A 19,774-nucleotide genomic window follows, 5' to 3' on the forward strand; every position below is an offset into this window, starting at 1 on the left:
AAGGTCATAATCATTGTCATAATGATTTTGTTTCCGTATATGTTGACCTTACCAGATTCAGGCACAAAAGTACAGAATTGAACATCTAGGAGAAACGCTTTCTTGAAATAGGTCAGGATGTTTTCTTAATGCCAAGTCATAGGTTAGAACACTTAGGATACAGAATAAGTGGAAAATGTGAAAGGAAATTAAATTAACTCTTCCTGTCATAAAACAATTAAAGTAACTCTTCCCATCATAAAAAAAAAAAAATACTCAGACCATTTTGATGCAAACTCCTCTAAAACATAGAACACACAACTGAGAAAAGCAGTGTGGTTTAATTGACTAGGGGTCAGGACTTAGGTTCTAAGCCCCAGTGCTACTGTTGACTAACTGTGTGGCCTTGGAAAATTACTTAACCTTTCTGGGCCTCAAGTTTCTCTTCTATAAAATAGAAATATGTGTACCACACATAACTCATGGGGCTTTGGGAACCATACATGAGAAAACGTATCTGAAAATACTTTGAAAAATATAAGGGCTATATGATGAAAAGTGATTTTTTTATTACTACCAGAATTTCCTAAATGAGCAGATTAAGAGAATTGCTGGACCTCCTGTTATTCTGTGATTTTTTATTTCTTTAAATGCAATTCCAATCCTTTTGTTGTCTTTCTCTCATTTTTTTTTTTTTTTTTTTTTTTTTTAACTTCCATCTCTGCTCACTGTGCCCAATTCCATCTCTGGACATTCATTTTAATTCTCAGTGTCAATGCGAGTCAAAGCCATTACTACTAAAGGTCCAATTTCTTTTGTAGTATAAAAACTAAAGAGCTACTGCCCGGGGCTCAAAAATCATTTTTATTAAAAAGAGAGCTTTTGGTTGCATGCTATTTGTTGTAATGGAATTTGACCTGTATATCAATTAACTGTGCAACACATTTATATTATAAAAGCATTTGGGGAAATGAATGGTTATTGTGGATGATAGCCATGTCATTGAATTGGATGTGAAAGAAAAAATTGATTCAAATCACCAGGGCTTATTTTCATACCCCTGAAAGTAGTAACTGGTAAAGAAATTGAAACAGTCCCCTAACTGCTTATTGCACAGTCTTAAAAAGCCATGATAACATGAATTAACCAATCTACAATTACTAAAATACTTTTGCTACAGAATAGAGATGGCCTATGTTAAACATGAGCATTAAGGAAGGTACATGTTTTCTTCATGCCCCCATTATTGGTATGTGCTATTGTGAAATAGTCCACAGAGCTACATTCCCTTCTATGCACCTAAAATTTGGAACAAGAATTTTCCAGATAGGTTTGAATATCTGAAACATATTTGGAGACTTAACCTTGCAATAAAATAACCAAATGTAGGAAAAAAATCTGTATAGGGCCAAATTCTCACAGATCTTGCCTAAAGGGTTTTATCAGTGAAGGTACCAAAATAATATAAATTATGATTCCTTTATCACCTAGTCTTGTAACTTGAACCCTGAGGACATGAACTCTAGGCTGTTGTCTGATGGACTCCTGGACTAACTAGCCTCCCCACTGTCACACAGGAGCACTACTAAAAACAATAAGTGATTGAATCCAGTCTAGAGCTTGCTACCTAGAGTTGCCTCTGCAAGAAGCAGCTCACTTGAAAATCAGCACCTGCTATGCTTTCAACCTAGGACTCTTACTGGAAGCCGCCGCACTGTTTGTTTTCTAGGTCAACATGATCTTAATACATACAGTCCATCTTTTCTGATGGAGAATCCCATGGCCCCTCTCCTTTAACCTTAGATTCAGGGCTCTAAAGGAGAATTCCTATTTCACTAAGATGGCCATGGGCCCCCCAAAGTCCATCTCCTGTAATCTGCATAGCCTATATTGTAAGACAAACTATTACAACTAGCCCCTCCAAATTTGACACTATTTATGTAACAGAGCACTGTTGATGGGCTTTTTGGTTTTGTTGTTCATAAAACTGAATGCTGAATTATTGAGCCCTCCCATTCTTAGCAAAACATAGAAACTCAGTTAAGCTATAAGCCCTAAAACCAAATTTTCACACCCACCCCCCCATATAAACTCTAGCATTGTAGGGGGAGGAAGAGGTCTTAGGAAGAAGATTTCTAACATAAGATATTAATTATTCATGCATTTAGTCTTAAACAAATGTAATATTTTTATTGGTTTTGGTAAATCATATATTGGCTTCCTTTTGTTGATGGTCTCTTATTCATTCAATTCCTGATGACCCAGTCCCTTAGAGAAGTACATTTCTGGAGCACATCTGATCACTCTGCAAAAAGAGTTTATTGCTGGATTGTTCCACTTTCTTACTTTCCAAAAGGAAGTACCTGGGTTTCATGATGCATTTCAAGAAGCCATAATGATGGGACGATGCTAATCAGATATAAAAATATGGTTGGTGAAAACCTGCGAAAGGGGAAAAAAAGATAGTTCAGCTTTTCTTTTACTGAAAAGAAAAAGAAAAACAAGTGCACATACCCTGATCACATTGAGTCAAACTTTTTTATATTGTTTATTTCAATGGCGGGGGGGTGGGGATGGGGTGGGAGAAGCATTATGTGATTTCTGCCATATGGATTATAGAGAAACAAAGTAACTGTAAAAGGCACTAGCAGCTGTCATTCTCACTGAATTTCTAATCCAATTAATATATGTTAATTTTAATATGGTTTAATGGGACACTGCCAATTAGTTCCAGGCACAAAACTGGGTATTTTGTATTTAATATGTTTGACTAAAAGCAAATACAGCAATAGTAAATCTGCTTGGATTTTTTTCAATGTTGCAATTTCAGGAAGATTGACTACATTTTTCAGCATTAACCTGGAATGCTGTAATCCCAAATAATAGCTTCCTGTTAGACCACAAAAATCAGATGATAATGAATAGGAATGGGTATAATTGAACTGGCTTTGTATGTATTTGCTAAACCTATAAAAACAAAAATATAAGCAAACAGCAGATGAAGGGTTTGATATTTTTAAAAAAACTATGTTCATTATTTTCTGACTCAAAATTCAGAAAGCAATCTAAAGAATGGTTGCTTGTAGTCAGACCCACTTAGGTGCAAATGCCAGCTTTGCCACTGACCTCTCAATTTCTTTCCTAATACAGAAAACGGTGACAATCACATTTATCCCACAATGGTGTTTTAAAATACTTTCTGTAAAACAATGCCTGGCAGCGTTGAGCATTCAACTCTATGGCAGAAATCACATAATGCTCCCCCCCATTGAAATAAACCCTTAATAAATAGTTATTATTAGTATTATTCTGGGAGCATTGTGCAATGAAAATGTGTCCTTAAAATTTTGAAATAAAGATAAAAATAATATACTTTCCAAATGTGTTACTTCCTATTGCATTTCATGTTAGATTCAACTCATGTTTTATAGAGCATCTCAAAGTAAAAATTGTAAGTCAATATTATTTTATTAAAATATTTTTAATACCATATTTGATGGCAGAAAATGATCTGAAAAATAGAAATGCTAATTTCTGTACAAATAGTTATTTGAGATGAAATGTTACCAAAATCATATTATTATAATCCAGGAGATAAAAGTTAACAAACCTACCTGAAAAAGGAAATTTAGAATGGAATTTTTAAAGCTTATTAATCCCTTTACTAATTTCTTCTATCAACTTCTGAGGAGAGAAAGGGAGAGAGAAAAAGAGGCCTTTAAAAAAAATCAATATTTAATATTTTCACCTTTTGAGTTCCTGAAAAAATCAATTTTGAAACAAAAAGGTTATAGGTCATGATATTATTGAAATCTGACTTGGGAGATGGCTGAACTGCAGAGAGATAGCAAAAGCCCATATTGAACATGCTCTAAAAAGAAAAGAAACAATTAATTCCTTGACCTTACATATCAAAGGAAACATCAGAAGGAAATATTTGTGAACTTGGGAAAGGAAGAGAAATCTAGTTGGAAGGACAACTGGAATATGTATTTGTCTGGATACATCCAATGTTGGCTGAACTGCTATTTTGTTGACTCTTCGGGGATTAATCAGCCAAATACTCCCCTGACAATACTGTTAGAAAAAATAGCACAATTAGCTATTGAAAGAGGTTTAAAATTAAACAAACGAAAATCCTTAACAACTTCTACGCATGAAATTTATTTCTATAATTGGAAACAAATACTATTCTGTTTCAGCGTATTTCCTTTAATTAAGAATCTGGTTATGTCAAAAAACCTTCAAGATTCAAGATATCCTCTGCTGCCTACCATAGAAAACTCAAACTACTTTATCTGATATTGGAAGCCTCCACATCTAGTCTTTTCTTCCTTCCCCTTCCACTTCCTTTAATACATCATGCTCTTTAGTCAAACTGAGGAGCTCATTAGTCTCCAAATGTGCTATGTTTTATAAAACAAACAAAAAACAAAATGTTTTATAAATTATCCTGCACTACAGTCCCTCTTCCTTAGACTTATTTTACACAAGTAAGAACGGGAGTAGGGAGAAGGAATCATATAGAGGGCCCTAGAATTAATCATATTCAACTCAGTTCATTGTCTTTCTCCCCAAATTCCCACTCTCTTAGCTACTGCTAAAAGATTTTACTGGAATTTCAGGAAACTTCTAGGTAGTTACTAATGAAGGACATAATATCATAAGATGATAAATAGCGAATCAGAATCAATTATTTCCTTTTCTCCTTCTGTGCTTACAGTAACAGGCTGAGACAGTTGCGTAACTAAAAATTTTTAAAGCTTGTGGAGAAAATGTCTCCATTGCCTGGGGAGGCATTAAAACGAATAAATATATTTTCTTTTGGATATGAAGAATAAATATCAGCCATATATAGCACATGCTTCATTTTACTAATCATGGTTTTACTACCCACTGTTAGCAGCAAAGTACTCTCTGCTCTTTGGCTTGGCTAAGTCTGAGAAGAGAGGTACTGAAATAACTTTAGAGCAAATGTCTCCACAAATTATAACTGCCCATTTTGGAACATCCTTTCTTACATCTTTACTGATCAACATCATACCTGTATTTCAAGGGTACAGTAGGAATTAGTCTTAGTGTATATTTCTCTTGTGACCCAACACATTCTCTACTGTTTTATGGTTATGTGTATACAAGATTTAGCTTTCCTAACATAAATTCCTTGAAGGCAGGTCCTGGGTCTTATATATCTTTATATCCCTTCCATTTTAACTCTTACTTCATCTTCTCCTCTCCCCAGTAGCATTACAGTATCTTTCTAGGTCTTCAATTAATGTTTATTAAACAAGTGCTTAAATGCATTTAAGAGGACCCAGGGGACCCAATTTAGAATAAAGGAAAGATGGAACTAAACCTATTTAAGCCTTCTGGAATCAAAGGGAGTTGTTTGTATTGTTGCCTAACTTCATATTTGACGTCAAGGTAATTGCTGTCTTACAGTCACAGTTTGCTTGGGCCATTTGCCAACAGGGCCTGTAAGACCTTCATAATCAAGGCCCTGCCTACCTCTTGGGTTCTATCGCTTGCCATTCTTCCTCACTGTGCTTCTATAACAGTATCCTTCCTTCAGTTCTGGGATAAAGCTAAGTGCTTTCCTAACTCAGGCCTTTGCATATGTATTATCTCTCTTTAGAAATAAATACCTCTCTCCCCTACTTTTCTATAGGACTCTCCATAAAATCTTTCCTCTCCCTCCAGGCTAATTAGCTCCTTCTGTTGTACTGTCCCACGGCCCTTTTATTTTTACTTCATAGATTTTAAAAATCTATAATAACACACATATCTATGTATATGTACATATGTGTGTGTGTGTGTGTGTGTGTATGCTGCCATTGCTACTGCTGTTTAATTGTTGTCTCCCCACAATTCTAAGTAACACAAGCACAAGAACATTGTCTGCTCATCACTATACCCTCAGCTCCTTCCACAGCACCTGCACACAGTGGACTCCCCCAGAATGTTTAGTGATTACATTCACTAAATGTAATCAACCCTAGCTGATTTATAGTTTCTGCTTTCTTGACTCTCTGTTGTTGGTTTGACAAGAAATTTCTTCTTGAAATACTAACATAAATTGATTTTATCTGAAGTTTTACTAAAGGAAACTAATTATTCTGTTCCTGTATGCATCAAATATTTTTCTACTACTATGAAATTTTAATTTCAGTGTGACATCTTAGCCATTACCCATTACTTATTATTTTCAAGGTTTGCAGTATTTCTTGATTCTTCATTAACAGTCAGTGCAAGTCCTTTTTGGAGCCAAGGACAGTATGAATTCTTAAATTAAAAGACAGCCTCATCCCATCTTTTTCTATGTAACTGATCAAATTGTATACCTTTTTATAAAAGCTACCAAATAATAATTTTACTATGGTCTTTATGGCATCAGGAGTATGTTTCAAGTACCTTGTATGACTGATACTACAGAGGGGACTGGCAGACTCAGAAATAACTCAAATCAGATTTTTGGAAACTTGGTTATAAAAACTGATACACTATTCATAGACTAACAAAACTGATAAATTTATGAATTTATGATTAAATGAATAAGACATGTCCAAATGGGAAATTTGTACAGAATTGATAATACCCTGTTATCAATATGCTATCTGCCCTTAGATACTAAGATTTATTTCAATCCCAATTACCACTATAAGAATACAGAAGTTGCTCAACATTAATACTTTAATGCCAAATTACTTTGCTCTGCTATTTTTTTTTATTAAAACCTTCCTAAAGATGCCTTTTCTATCCAAAGATACTATGTTTGTTGTTGTTGATGTTGTTTTGTAATTCCACTACCTTTAGCCAACCTACTAATTTTCCTAAAAGTACACAAACAGGGGCACCAACTCGAAGGATTTCTTTCTTTATGTGTTTATGTATTTATTTGTGTATTAATCAAACGTGTATATAGGTCTTCCTGTATGTTAGACACTGCTTTGAGCTCTTTAAGAGCTATACTCATTTTTATCAGTACATTTTATCCAAAAAATATTATTTGCCTTGCAAAGTTATCATTTCAACAAATTATAAAGTTTTTCACAAAATGAAGATGTTATGACATATAGCAATTTAGCCCTGCAATTAATTTTGTTTACTTCAACTCACCATTAATCTAGAATTAGGATGCCATTTTCCTCTTTCTCACAATGACAGTTATTGTTTTCTTATTGAAAAAATAATAGTCATTGATTTTGGAAACATAACAACAAAAATAAGCAAATAGAAGAAAAACACAACCATAATGTCACCACTGTCTTGGTTAGCTACCCAGTCTTTTCTCTCTGCATGTATATACTTATTCAACAATTAGAATTCTAGTTTTGTAATCATACCCATAATCTGAAACTGTTTAGTGAAGCAAAAATAATGTTCAAAAATTATTTTGATGTGAATCCATTTGTATTTCATTTGTCAGTATTTTCTACTCTACACAGGCAGAGTAGAGTTAGATACCAGACACAAAATTCAAAATCTCATGATAAAACACCTTTGAGTGTCCTCAGTAAAATTTCTGGAGCACTTTGTAATAATGAACTTATTTTCATGGAAATCAAGAAACTAGGTCAAGATACTCTTCCACAAGCCCCTCAACTCTGTCAACAATTTAAGGATTGTCTGTCTTCCTCACAATAGACTGGTTTCTCTAACTGGGCCTTAACATAAACTGTTCTGATCTAGGCTGCTCCACAAGGACTTTCTATCAGTACATGGGGAAATAATGTCAATATTTCATCTACCCTTCTGCAACCCATCAAAATGCAGCCAATCCTCTTGCAAGAACACGGCCCCTAAATGCCTGGGAAATCACTCATCTGACTCTCAGCCACAGCCCATTTGTCTTCTTAACTAACTTGTCCCTTACCACCATGCCTGGGAGGCAAAGGAGAAGGTTGGAAGTGACAATTAAATGACCCATGAGAATTCCCAAAGAAATGGAAAATTGAATATCGAGTGTGTATGTTTCCAAATGTGTTCAGATCAGATGACAGGTTTATTCTGTCAGCGATCTTATGGGAGAGCAGACAAATAAGGACAGAAAAGACAGAGAGGAATTTCAGATGGATTGGGAATACCTATTGCAATGGACTGGTTCTCTGTACATCACAAAACCCTTCAATGTCCACATTTAGGTTTTGTAAAGAGGAGAGTACTTCTTAAGGTGTACATTAGGGTTCCTAATTATAATTTTCATTGTTTTTCCCAATTGTATTTCTTTTTTTAAAATAAGGCTCATATTTCCAAATTATGATATAAGCTGATGGCAAAATTAGTAAACTATTTCCCTCACTTAATCTATAATTTTCCAGGAGTATGTCTAAAGCAAGCACAAGCTTTATTAAAATTGCAGTTGCTTACATTCAAGCTTCAGCCAGTACTCTTCAGTATGATTAATTATAGGGACAACATATACCTCAATTTTAGGATCTACCTACTATTTTTCTTGTAAAATATTTCTGAAGCAAAGAAAATCATGGTCTCTTCCTAAAGATATTGGTCCAAACTGAAATTGTAAGTACCTGCCATCATGATGTTTCATCAACCTGAAGAGTCTATCTCTCTTATTTCCACTCATTTTTTATAACCACCAACTGCTTCAAAATCAGTACAGAAACTGCTTACATCAGAAAATTTCCTTGTCTAAAAAGCCCACCTTACTGATTGTATCTTTTCATGTAGCTTTTCTGCAATCTTTGACTTAATTTGTGGAAAATTATTTGGTTCTCAGGGTGTTGTTTTGCTCTGTTCTCATATAACTATACAATACATGCTTGTTAAATGAATAAGAACTTAAGTCATGTTGACTACAGTAAAGCTTTCTGAGAGGATAAAATGAATTATTAATGTTATTTATGTAATGCTTTAATTTATTTCATTCTACAAAAAGATGGTGGTATTTATTTCTGTTCTATAAAAGAAGCTGGTTCTTCATTTTAGAACCAAAAATAAAGACAAACTAGAATTTTCCCTCATTTTGTTTCCTTTTTACATCCTATTTTGGTTTTACAAGGATGCCTGCTTGTACAAGTATGTCTGAGCCATGTTTGTATGTAGTATGAACTCTTCAACATTATGTTATAAGCAAAATCACTCCAGTGTACCATTAGCATGTCTCCTGGGATTTATGAACCCAATTTTGGGGAAAAAAAGACCCTTTTTCCAGTAGAAGAAATCTTTGACCCTGAAAATTATGTAACTGTACTCTCCACTGGCAAAACCTGATTTGGTTATTGAGTGTATAACACAACAAATAGGTTGATGAAGTAATGGGGGGAACTCAACACAGGAAATACCAAGGTTTCACATGCCACTCACAATTCTGGGATTGGGAGTCCTTCTTTAAACTGCTAAACCTTAGCTTTCTCATCTGCAAATAGGAGCAATAATAGTCCCACCCTCCAGGGCTATTGTGAGAATTGAAAGAGGTGAGACATAATGCAAATGCATTACTCAATAAATATGAGTGCTCAACAAATGTTAAGAATCATAGTGGCTATTGTGGAGGAGGTGGGGCAAGATGATAGCAGAGGGAGATATGGAATTTAGTTAGTCCCCTAGAGCAACTAGAAAATAGCCAGGAACAACTATAAAATAGTCTGGAACTACTGACAGGGGGACATCCGTGACCGGATAACATCATACACCAATCAGGAACGAGTGGAATGGCTGAGATGGCACCATAGAACCGGAAACCTGATACTGAATACAGCCTCCCCTTGAGACCTGGGCCTGTCTGGTCTGGGAAAATCTGATTGGGGTAATCAAGGAAACCAGATGCATAGACCACAAAAGATTTTCAAGATATGGCCCAGTCAAAGGAACAAACTTACACTTCAACTGAGATACAGGAATTGAAACAACTAATTATTAATCGAAGAAATCTCCTAAATCAATTCAAAAATCAAATCAATGAGTTGAGGGAAGATATAGCAAAAAGATGAAAGTTATACAGAAGTCACTAGGCAAACAAAAGGAAGAACTCAAAAGTTTGAAAAAACAATTGGCAGAACTTAGGGAATGAAAAGCACAATAGAAGAAATGAAAAACACAATGGTGACATACAACAGGAGAGAACTGGAGGACAGAACAGCTGAAATCCTACACACAAAAGAACAGATAAGGAAAACAATGGAAAAATATGAGCAAGGTCTCAGGGAACTGGATGACAACATGAAGCACAAGACTATATGTGCCATGGGTGTCCCAGAAGGAGAAGAGAAGGGAAAAGGGGCAGAATGAACAATGGAGGAAGTAACCACGGAAAATTTCCCATCTCTTATGAAAGACATAAAATTACAGATACAAGAAGCACAGCATACCCCAAACAGAATAGATCCAAGTAGACTGACTCCAAGACACTTAATAATCAGATTATCAAATGTCAAAGACAAAGAGAGAATTCTGAAAGCAGCAGGAGAAAAGCAATCTATCACATACAAAGGAAGCTCAATAAGACTATGTGTGGATTTCTCAGTAGAAACCATGGGGGCAAGAAGGCAATGGTATAATATATTTAAGATGCTGAAAGAGAAAAACTGCCAACCAAGAATTCTATATCTGGCAAAACTGTCCTTCAAAAATGAGGGAGAGTTTAAAATATTTTCAGACAAACAAACACAGAGAGTTTGTGAACAAGATTCCTGCTCTACAAGAAATACTAAAGGGAGCGCTACAGGCAGATAGGAAATGACAGGAAAGAGAGGTTTGGAGAAGAGTATAGAAATGAAGACTATCACTAAGGGTAAAAAGAGAGAGCATAGGAAAAAATAAAAATAAAGTAAGATAGATATAAAATCCAAAATGGTAAAAACTAAATGGTAGACAGTAGACATTACATTGAGTGAAAGTAGCCAGAAACAAAAGGATGGATACCATATGGTCTCACTGATACGGACTTCCAATGATGAGCGAAATTTGAGGGTTCAGAACACAGGTTATCAGGAGACAGAAAGAGGTTAGTGACTGGGCATCTGATGCTGAAGGAGTACAGAAGGTTCAACAGGATTGATTGAATAGATCCAGAAATGAATAGCACAATACTGTGTGATGGTAGCACAATATTGTAAGTACTCTGAACAAAGATGAGTGTGAGTTTGGTTGAAAAAGGAAGGCTAGGGGCATGTATGACACCAGAAGGAAAGACAGAAGATAAAGACTGGGATTTTATAACATAGCGAAACCTAGAGTGGTCAATGATGGTGATTAAATGTACAAACATAAGAATGTTTTTAAATGAGGGAGAGCAAATGAAAATGTTCAAAAAATTGATTGTGGTGACTAATGCACAACTATGTGATGATACTGTGAACAACTGACTGTACACTTTGGATGACTGTATGGGACATGACTATATCTCAATAAAATTGCATTAAAAATTAATCATAGTGATTTATTATTGGCAGTTGTGACCTTGGATATGTGATTTCGCTTTGCTGTGTAGCAATGTGATAAATTTGGGAACTACAATAGTCACTATGATTCTTAACATTTGTTGGGTGAGTGTGAGACTTGTATGAGAAAATGCATGTAAAGCAGGTTTCCAGCCTTGTCAGTTCTCAAAACTTGGTAACTTTTACCAACTACATAATCATCACCATCACCTTCATTTCATTATCATCCTCATCACTATTATTAACAGACTATGAGGGACTGGCACAGCCCATTTATTAGGGGCTAATCCAGGTGATTTAAAACAGTTATGGGACTGGAAGCCCAGTCAGGGGAATAAGAAAACAAAAAACAAACAAACAAACAAAAACAAAAAAACAAAAAACGATTCAATCAGGGCCAGCATCAGCACTGTTAGATAGGACTTCATTTTTTCTGTGAGGATTCCTAAATTTTATTCTAATAAGTGTACAATATAAACTAAATTATACATTACCTATTTGACATCAATCAGATAAAAAGAAAATAAAACATACCACCACCACCGCCCCCCCTTAAACAATGTGTAGGTTTACATTTGGTGAAAAGACAAAATCCATGCCTATCCTGGCATTTTATATTGACAATCTGTATGACCTCAATATTACTTCAATGTCATTTTCAAGGAAAGCATTCTTTTGTTACCTACATTTTAAATGCATTTTATTAAAAAAAAATAAAAAGAAACACTGGTTTTCTTTAACAAAATTATTTATGCTCCTGAGGCCTAACTTTCCTGACACCAGTACTTCAGAGAAACTTCCAGAGTAGTTAGGGTCATACACACTAGGAGAATAAACCTTGAAGTAAGTGTGAATTTTCTATTACTGGAAAAAAAACATTAAACTATTCAGATTTATCCTGATGCCATAGGCATAATAATGTCACTTCCATGAGAAAGGAGAAATGCATGAAATTCAAAATTAGGGATACATTTATACCGACTCATGAGAACTGCCCACACTAATTTGCATATGTTTTTCTTCTAGTCAAGTACAAGAAGCTGCAAAATATTAGTTACCTTAATTTTCAGTTCTAAATCTCTCATTTGAACATACCCATACATAAAGTATGGACACCATTCCATGGTTCTATTTCCTGGGGATTCCACTCTAAATACAGAAATAATTATTACTTTGGTCCTAAGTCCACTGTGAAATGAAGGAAGAAAATGTGATTTTTACTTGGGAGTGAAGCATGGTATTTAGGTAAGATAAGACACCTCTTCCCAAACCGTGATTTGGATCACTAAAAACAATCATTTGCTGGTAACATTCAATGTGAGTTTCAAAAAAAGATGCAAATTTAATTCACCGGTTTTGCATTGACCTCAAAGTTCATGATACAAAACACATACACACAAACACACACTAAAGTAATAATTATTAAACTCTAGATATACACTGCAGGCAGGGCTGGTAAGTCCAATGCACAGTGAAAAGTGTTACTGGAATAACTAAAAAATCTGAGAGATTTCAGGAAATCTGGATAGCATGTGTGAACAGGGAGAAAAAATAGTTTATCTTCTGGGAGAATTTCCAGTGCCCTGTTTGGCCATATGGAAGTCATAGGGTCTCCTTTCAAGTCTCTCCATCTCATCCTCTCTGGGGTCCAAAAGTTCAACAGGGTAAGAGTGCTCTAATTTCCCAACTTTGTCTCTGGCATTTTCATAAACATTTTTGGTGGAAGAAGATACATATTATCAAATACTACAGAATTACATCATACAAAGAAATTCTACAATACACACAACTTGATCAAGATCAGACTTCCTGGAGTATGTATCTGTCAAGTCTAGGTTTTTAATATCTGTTACACAACATTCCAAATTCAATTGAGTAATCAAAGCAGATTTTGTTGAAATTTTTTTTTGCAAAATTAGTTGGAATTCATGATCAAAATAGGACAGGATCCCTTTTGTTTCCTAATTTAATTTCTCTGTCTTTGCTTGTGAGCTACCCAGACAATTTCTAACACATGGTGTTCAAAACGAGATATGGCAAAGCTATAAAATTTAGGAATAAGTTTTCACCTCAAGGCAGGAAACACAGGGAGGAGACAAGACTGGGAACAGTGGAGAAGAAAACCAGTATCTGTCTTCTGGGAATATGTCAGATATGTCCCAAGGAACCCCCCAACCCCACTCTGGCTTTTCTCCTCTTCCTCTAAAACTCTTCCCATGCCTGGTTCCTTCTCTTCATTATGGCCTCAACTCAAATGTCACCTCTTAGCAAGGCGTCTCTGACCATCCAGTCAAAATTTCTTCCTCCATACTCCCGACAGATACCACTTAGACCTTTATAACTCTGATCACTAATTTGTTGATTACTTGCTTATCATTACTTATTACTTTACTTGCGTTTTAATTTTTTAAGTCTTTGTCTATTTTCTGAGGACCCTGATTAAAATGTGAGTTCTTTGAAGGCAGGGTTTTACCTGTTTTCTTCACTTCTGTATTCTCGGCACTAGAACAATGCCTGGCACATAGTAGAATTTCTATACATTTTTGTTGAGTGAAGAATGGTAAGGGTCAGCGCTTCCTCCAGAGAAACCTGCTCAAGGTTGCCTGCACATTGACTCAGGATGTCCTTGACCTACACAGCCTTTGTGTTCCTCTCTCCCAATACAGACCTTACCCATTTTCCTGCTACACTTCAAACGCTGCTAAGTTCCCGCCCTCCAACCCCACCACCTCCCACACAGTAAACCACATCATGTCCTTTCTCCTCTAAATTGTTAGAGGGCAGTGGGTAAGAGCATGAGACCGGCATCTTCACATGCCTGCTCTCCCGATTACCAACTAAGTCATCCTGGGTAAATGATGTAACAGCTCTGTGCCTCAGTTTCCTCATCTAAAAATGGGAGAAAACAGAAACAGAAAATAAGTATAGCTGTTGTCAGGATCAAATGGGATCAATTGTATGAAACACTTGGGATAGGCTGAGACATAGTAAAGGATAAATATTAGTGGTTATCAAAATATTACCTTTTGTATTAAAATATCAACTATGTTTGTTTTCTGTTTACTCTGCCTGGTCACACAGTGTCTAGCACAGAATCGTGCTTATGTATTAGGCAATTCAGCAAATAGTTGTCCGGTCAAATAAAGGAAAAGGGAAAGACAGAGAACAAAGAAAGGTAACCAAATATGTAAGGTATTTCTATTAATAATATTTCCCTTGTATTCTTGAAAATCTGTTGAAGAAAGCAGAGTACTTAAAATTAGGTATTTTTGTTAGTAAAGTCAACTTAGTTTATACTTCTTTTTAGATATCACCTGCTTTCAAGTGAACAGGCTCCAAATTTGTTACAAACTTGGTAATTTTTCTTTCCTCTGAGGAATATTTTATCACTAATGGCTGGAAAGCAAGTGAAATACTGTGTTTTATTTGACTTTACCTAAGTGGTAATTCACAGAACCATTGGATTGCTGCCCAGACACTAGAAAATAAAACCAAGAAAAAATAAAGCAGTTATACTAATTTCCATCTTAAAGAATTTTAAGTTAATATGGAAGTGGAATAAATAGTGGGTGAAAAAAAAAGAGAGTGAATTACACTAGTGTATATTTATTGAGCATAACAAGGTATGTATCATTGGCTCACTCTATCCTATAGGATTCCAACAAATTAAACTTCAACTGGCAAGTTAGTAGTGTTGATGTAATGTTGCTTCTCCCTGGACAGCTGAGCTCAGCATCCCTAGTTCCATTTTTCCTTTCCAAAGGATGGCTGAAGAAACAATTCTTGGACAAGTGTAATATATTCACCACATTTCAAGAAATATAGTTCATATTTTCTTCTATAGCTCTGCTTACTGTTCCATGATTTCTGTAGATTTGATTTGTTTGAGGCCAGTTGTAAATTTTAGTAAAACAAAATTTTCATACTATCCCAGAGTAGTCAAAGGAGGTTCATAGATCAGAAGGTAGAAGAAATAAATTACAATTTTTGCTTTATGTGTATACATAGGCTAGCCCACCTTTCAGGCATTATTCTATGTAATTATTTTCATTATAGGAGGGTTCCTTCTTCCTCTTCTTCTTGACTTGTACAAATAGTGTGTTCAATTGATGCAAACGGTAATTCTTTCATGTCAATTTTTTTTTAAATGAGACTGTAATTTATATACCTCAATAACTTTATTTTTCTGACAATATATCATGTACATCCCACTAAGCCAGTAGCTAAAATATAGCTCATTATTTTCAGTATCAACACAATATTCCATAGTATGGATATATCACAATTTTTCAACCATCTAACTGATAGATAATCAAATTGCTTTCAGGTGTTTTCCCACTAGTAACATGGAAATTAGTATATTCGTACATATGTCATTACATGGGAGTACTTTGGGTTCTGTAGAGTAGATTCCAAAATGTAGGACCAATGGGTCAAAAGGTATATCTATATATCTATATAAATCTACATATAGATCTATACATTCATATCTCTATTGTGCTCTCTCTCTTTATATATACACAAACATATATATATACACACACATATATATACACATTTTCCTAAATAGAGATATGCATACTGCCATACTGTTTACCTTATCAAATGTTTACCTTTTCTCTATTTTATTTCATCAGCTTAGGTTTTCTGATGGAAGGTTTTTCTTAGCACTCAATAACAAGAAAAAATTATGCCTTGCTTTATTCAGAAAACTTCAACATAGTAATGAAATGTTACCCAAATCAAACCTTTTTGTTACCACATTGTTTCAAGGATAATTTCCTATATTATTTAGCAGTCCATCTTTGATTTTTTTCCTCAAATTTATGTCAGAGTAGTGTGTTAGTATTGTCCACTACACAAATGACCAAAATTCATTTGTTCCTGAACTTATAATAAGCAAAATCTATCACCCTTTTTCCTTTGCTCATTTTCAAATATTAGTCTACACTTTAAGCCAGCAAGATTTTCTTGAAATGGTTTTATAATGTTCAATATATCAGAACTTCCTTCTACTTTTTAGCTCTGAACCAATGGTTTATTGGCCAGTCCCTTAAGTATGATTGTTTGACTAGTACAGACATAAAATATGTCCAGTGTCACAAATATTTTTTAATAAGAAAAAAAAAAAGAAAAATGAGATCTAGAAAAGGTCATTCCTTTTTTTTTTTATTTATTAACTATCTACATGTATTATTTCATTTAATTTTCCAACAACCTTATGGAATAGATATTTACAGAGGAGGAGACTTGAGGCTCAGAACGTTCAAGTAAATTGTTCAAAATCCCACAGTGAGTAATAGGAAAGCTCAGATATGATCCCATTATCTGTCTAATTTTGAGGTTAACGCTCTAAACACCACTATGTCCTTAGTCGCCTACTAAACCTGTCTCAGGTCTGACCATCCACCCAGTTGCCCCAACCCTCGTTTCCTCTCTTGGTTGGTTGTAAGTTACATGTCAGTCTGAATGAGTTACCAGTGATGATCAAGACATGAAGGTAAAGTTCCATTGGTAGTAGTATTTCTATGCAACTAGAGTGGGATTTTGAGATACGGTTTCTGTCTACTCCTGGGGATGGGAGAAGGGGGTTATTTCAGGTCCTGCTGAGCTGGCCCCTCTCCTGAACCCTGAACCCTGATGGTTGTTTGCAGGACTACTTTACATGGTAAAATTTTCAGCCTGAGACTTCATCCTTCTGTTACCAAAGATATTTCCACCCTAGTGTACTCAGTAAAAACTAAATCAATCTTATACAACCTGCTGGGTAAACAAACACTTTTCTCCCCTTCTGTTTCTTTAACCCTTAGGCTTATTTGGGAAGCTAAAATCATTTTTCTTTGAGATGTCCAAAAGGCACACTGGAAAGTACCTCAAATATCTTGTGCTTAATAAACTATTCATTTGGAGGAGGGAAGATAACATTCCAATCCTCTTTGTATTAAACTAGGATTGCACTTGAATAAGTTTTCATTAATAATTCTAGAATTTTTCAAGAATGGAAAAGGTAGGATTCACATCATCTTAAGAGAAACACAGTCTCATCCTCGACCTGTCATGGAATACACAGACATTTTTAGTTTAATATGTAAAAACTGTAGAGAGGGATTTTTTTTCTGAATGTGATGACTTGAATATCACTGTGTATGTATTCTTGAACTGGTTAATACAGTTCTTTTCTTTCTCATAGCATTGTGTACTTTTAAAAGTAGTGACAAATACAAAAAACACAACCTCACTGTTTTTAAAACTTAACAAAGGAAGCGGCCTAATTGAAGAAGTTTGGGTGAAAATGTACTGAAGGTGAAACCCTTTTTAAATAGCAGGAGAATCTTTTGCTCAATTTATCTATTGCCATTCAAATCTTTGAGAGAGGAAATAAAGCATCCTGCAGCGCCTGTAGTTCTTGCACGTTAAGTCGGAACCACTACTTGCTGGTTTCACCACAAGCGTCGCAGCCCGTCTCTAGCAAGATGGACTGGCCATCTGCCAAGCTCCAAAGCCACCAGCACCCGACACCTGAAGCTGGCGCCATAACAGAGAGCTCAGGGCCCCGCGGGCTGTAGGGCAGAGATGCGGCTGAAATCACAGTCGCGCTGCGAGGGGCTTCTTGCCCTAGGAGACTGCCCAGTGCGTACAAGTTATTGCAAAGGTCGCTGATGCCCAGCGAAAGGCTTTCCCACACCTGCAGGCACACAAAGCAACCCGCGCACAACCACACACCCGAAATTCACAAAGCAGGGTTCACGGCCCCTCTTCTCCTCGACTCTCCCATTTTGGAACACTTTCTACAGAGCAGGCAAGAGCTTTCCTTCTCTCTTTCCTTGCAAGTGGCCAAACCTAAGACTGGGCGACGCACAGCTGCGCGCACAGCTTGAAACTTAACAACGTTCCCCTGGGTGCCCAACAGCCGCGCGAGCATCTCGCGCGCCGTCGAGGCTCCGGACGAGGACAAAGGGGTCCGAACCCGACTAACGACTCGTCGGGCTGCTGGGTGACGGGCCCTTGGGCTGACCGTGAGTGCCGTGGGAGACAGTGCCCGAGGACCCCGCGCGCCCTCCCTTCCCCGGACGCGCTCACCATTTATAGCCCCTCTCGCGCTTGAACTTGAGGGTGAGCGCAGTCTCCAGGAAGAGCAGGAGGTTGAGCAGCGCTAGCAGCCAGAACCGGGGCTCCTTTTTCACTTCAGTCACTCGCCAGACCCCGACCAGTGAGTGCAGCACGAACAGCAGGCGGGTGGCCAGGGCGTTGAGCAAGACCAGTCCCTCCATGCCGGCCCACTCGCCTGGCCCGCAGCCCCTTGTCGGCGCCCTGCGGACCCAGCCGGGAGCACCCGGAGTCTGTTCTTGGGCCCGAACGTGACACCGCCGAGATCTCCTGCTGCTGCTGCTGCGTCCCTCCTTACAGTCTGGGGCCTGGAGAACAAGAGAGCGCGGCTCGCCCCTCCCCCAAACTTCCTGAGAACTCTTCAGAGAGAATGGGGGAGAATGCAAGCCCAGCTTTTCTAGACTGCTTGGCTTTCCAGGGAATCTGGGCCCGCGCCGCCGGGGCTCTTCGGCGTCGTTATTCTCCAGGACCGCCCACCACCCTCCCATCCCGGGAGCCAGTCTCCATCCCTGCCCTCTACTCACACTCCCCACCCGGGTTTCCGAGGGTCCACAGGAACGTCCTCACACCTATGGGCACGAGAAGAGGAAACTGGACTGAAGGTCAAGGTGGGGCATAGCCAGAAAGGAGAAGGGAGGGGCTGCACCTGTGGCACCTCTTCCTTCCTTTCCCACCCCAATGCTTTAATTCACTCACACTTTTCACACTCACAGGCTATCGTGGTGACTGTCGATGCTGGAGCGGAGGAGGGCCAAAGAATTTGCTGTCTAAGCATTTTTGGAAACGTAGTTCCTGCCCAGTTTGTAGAATTAAAACTTCCCAAGACTAGAGTAAGTCAGACAGACGCGCGGGGCTTTCTGAGAGCTTCCTCCACGTCAGTCAGAAAACCAGCAGCCTTTGGGCACGGTGTTGTTGAAGCAAAGAGATATCCTTTATTATGCCATATTCCAGTTCCTCCTCTCCATCACCACCACTGTTTTTTTTTTTTCTAAAAGGATTTAGGGTAGTAAGATAGGATGACTGAGGGAGGAGATAGAAAATAAAGCCAGGAGTGACATTAGAGCATGAAAATTCACGGAGCAATGACCTGCACTCTGAGCTTCCATGACCCATGAATTAAACTCTGGTCTTTCCAGCATCTGAGGCAGAGAGGAAACTGACGTCAGGGTTTCCCAAAACACCTTCTTGATTTTTGTTATACTCTGTTACCACCTGTACTACTATTTATTTAACATTTTTTTTCTTTAAACAGACTCAAATTTTTACTGAAATAAATTTATTTTAAAAGG

At 37.1% G+C, this 19,774-nt stretch overlaps 1 protein-coding gene across 3 annotated transcripts in view; it reads right to left on the reverse strand.

Moving 5' to 3' along the window:
• Positions 1 to 19,262, reverse strand: part of TMEM26 (transmembrane protein 26) — a 46,334-nt gene extending 27,072 nt beyond the window's left edge. The window contains exons 1-4 of one of the 3 annotated variants that reach the window (XM_037805089.1): positions 19,197 to 19,262; positions 19,010 to 19,054; positions 18,459 to 18,793; positions 2,343 to 2,421 (exon numbers count right to left, since the gene is read on the reverse strand). In XM_037805089.1, coding sequence (XP_037661017.1) covers positions 2,343 to 2,421; positions 18,459 to 18,649 — 270 coding nt within the window. In that variant the 5' untranslated portion in view covers positions 18,650 to 18,793; positions 19,010 to 19,054; positions 19,197 to 19,262. Of the gene's footprint in view, positions 1 to 2,142; positions 2,422 to 3,593; positions 3,664 to 18,458; positions 18,819 to 19,009; positions 19,055 to 19,196 lie in introns of those variants that run through there. The other 2 variants (XR_005212002.1, XM_037805090.1) reach the window with 2 other exon arrangements.
• Positions 19,263 to 19,774: the final 512 nt, after the last annotated feature.

The sequence above is a fragment of the Choloepus didactylus genome, chromosome 15, assembly GCF_015220235.1.
Source record: "Choloepus didactylus isolate mChoDid1 chromosome 15, mChoDid1.pri, whole genome shotgun sequence".
In the NCBI taxonomy this organism is placed as follows: Eukaryota; Metazoa; Chordata; class Mammalia; order Pilosa; family Megalonychidae; genus Choloepus; species Choloepus didactylus.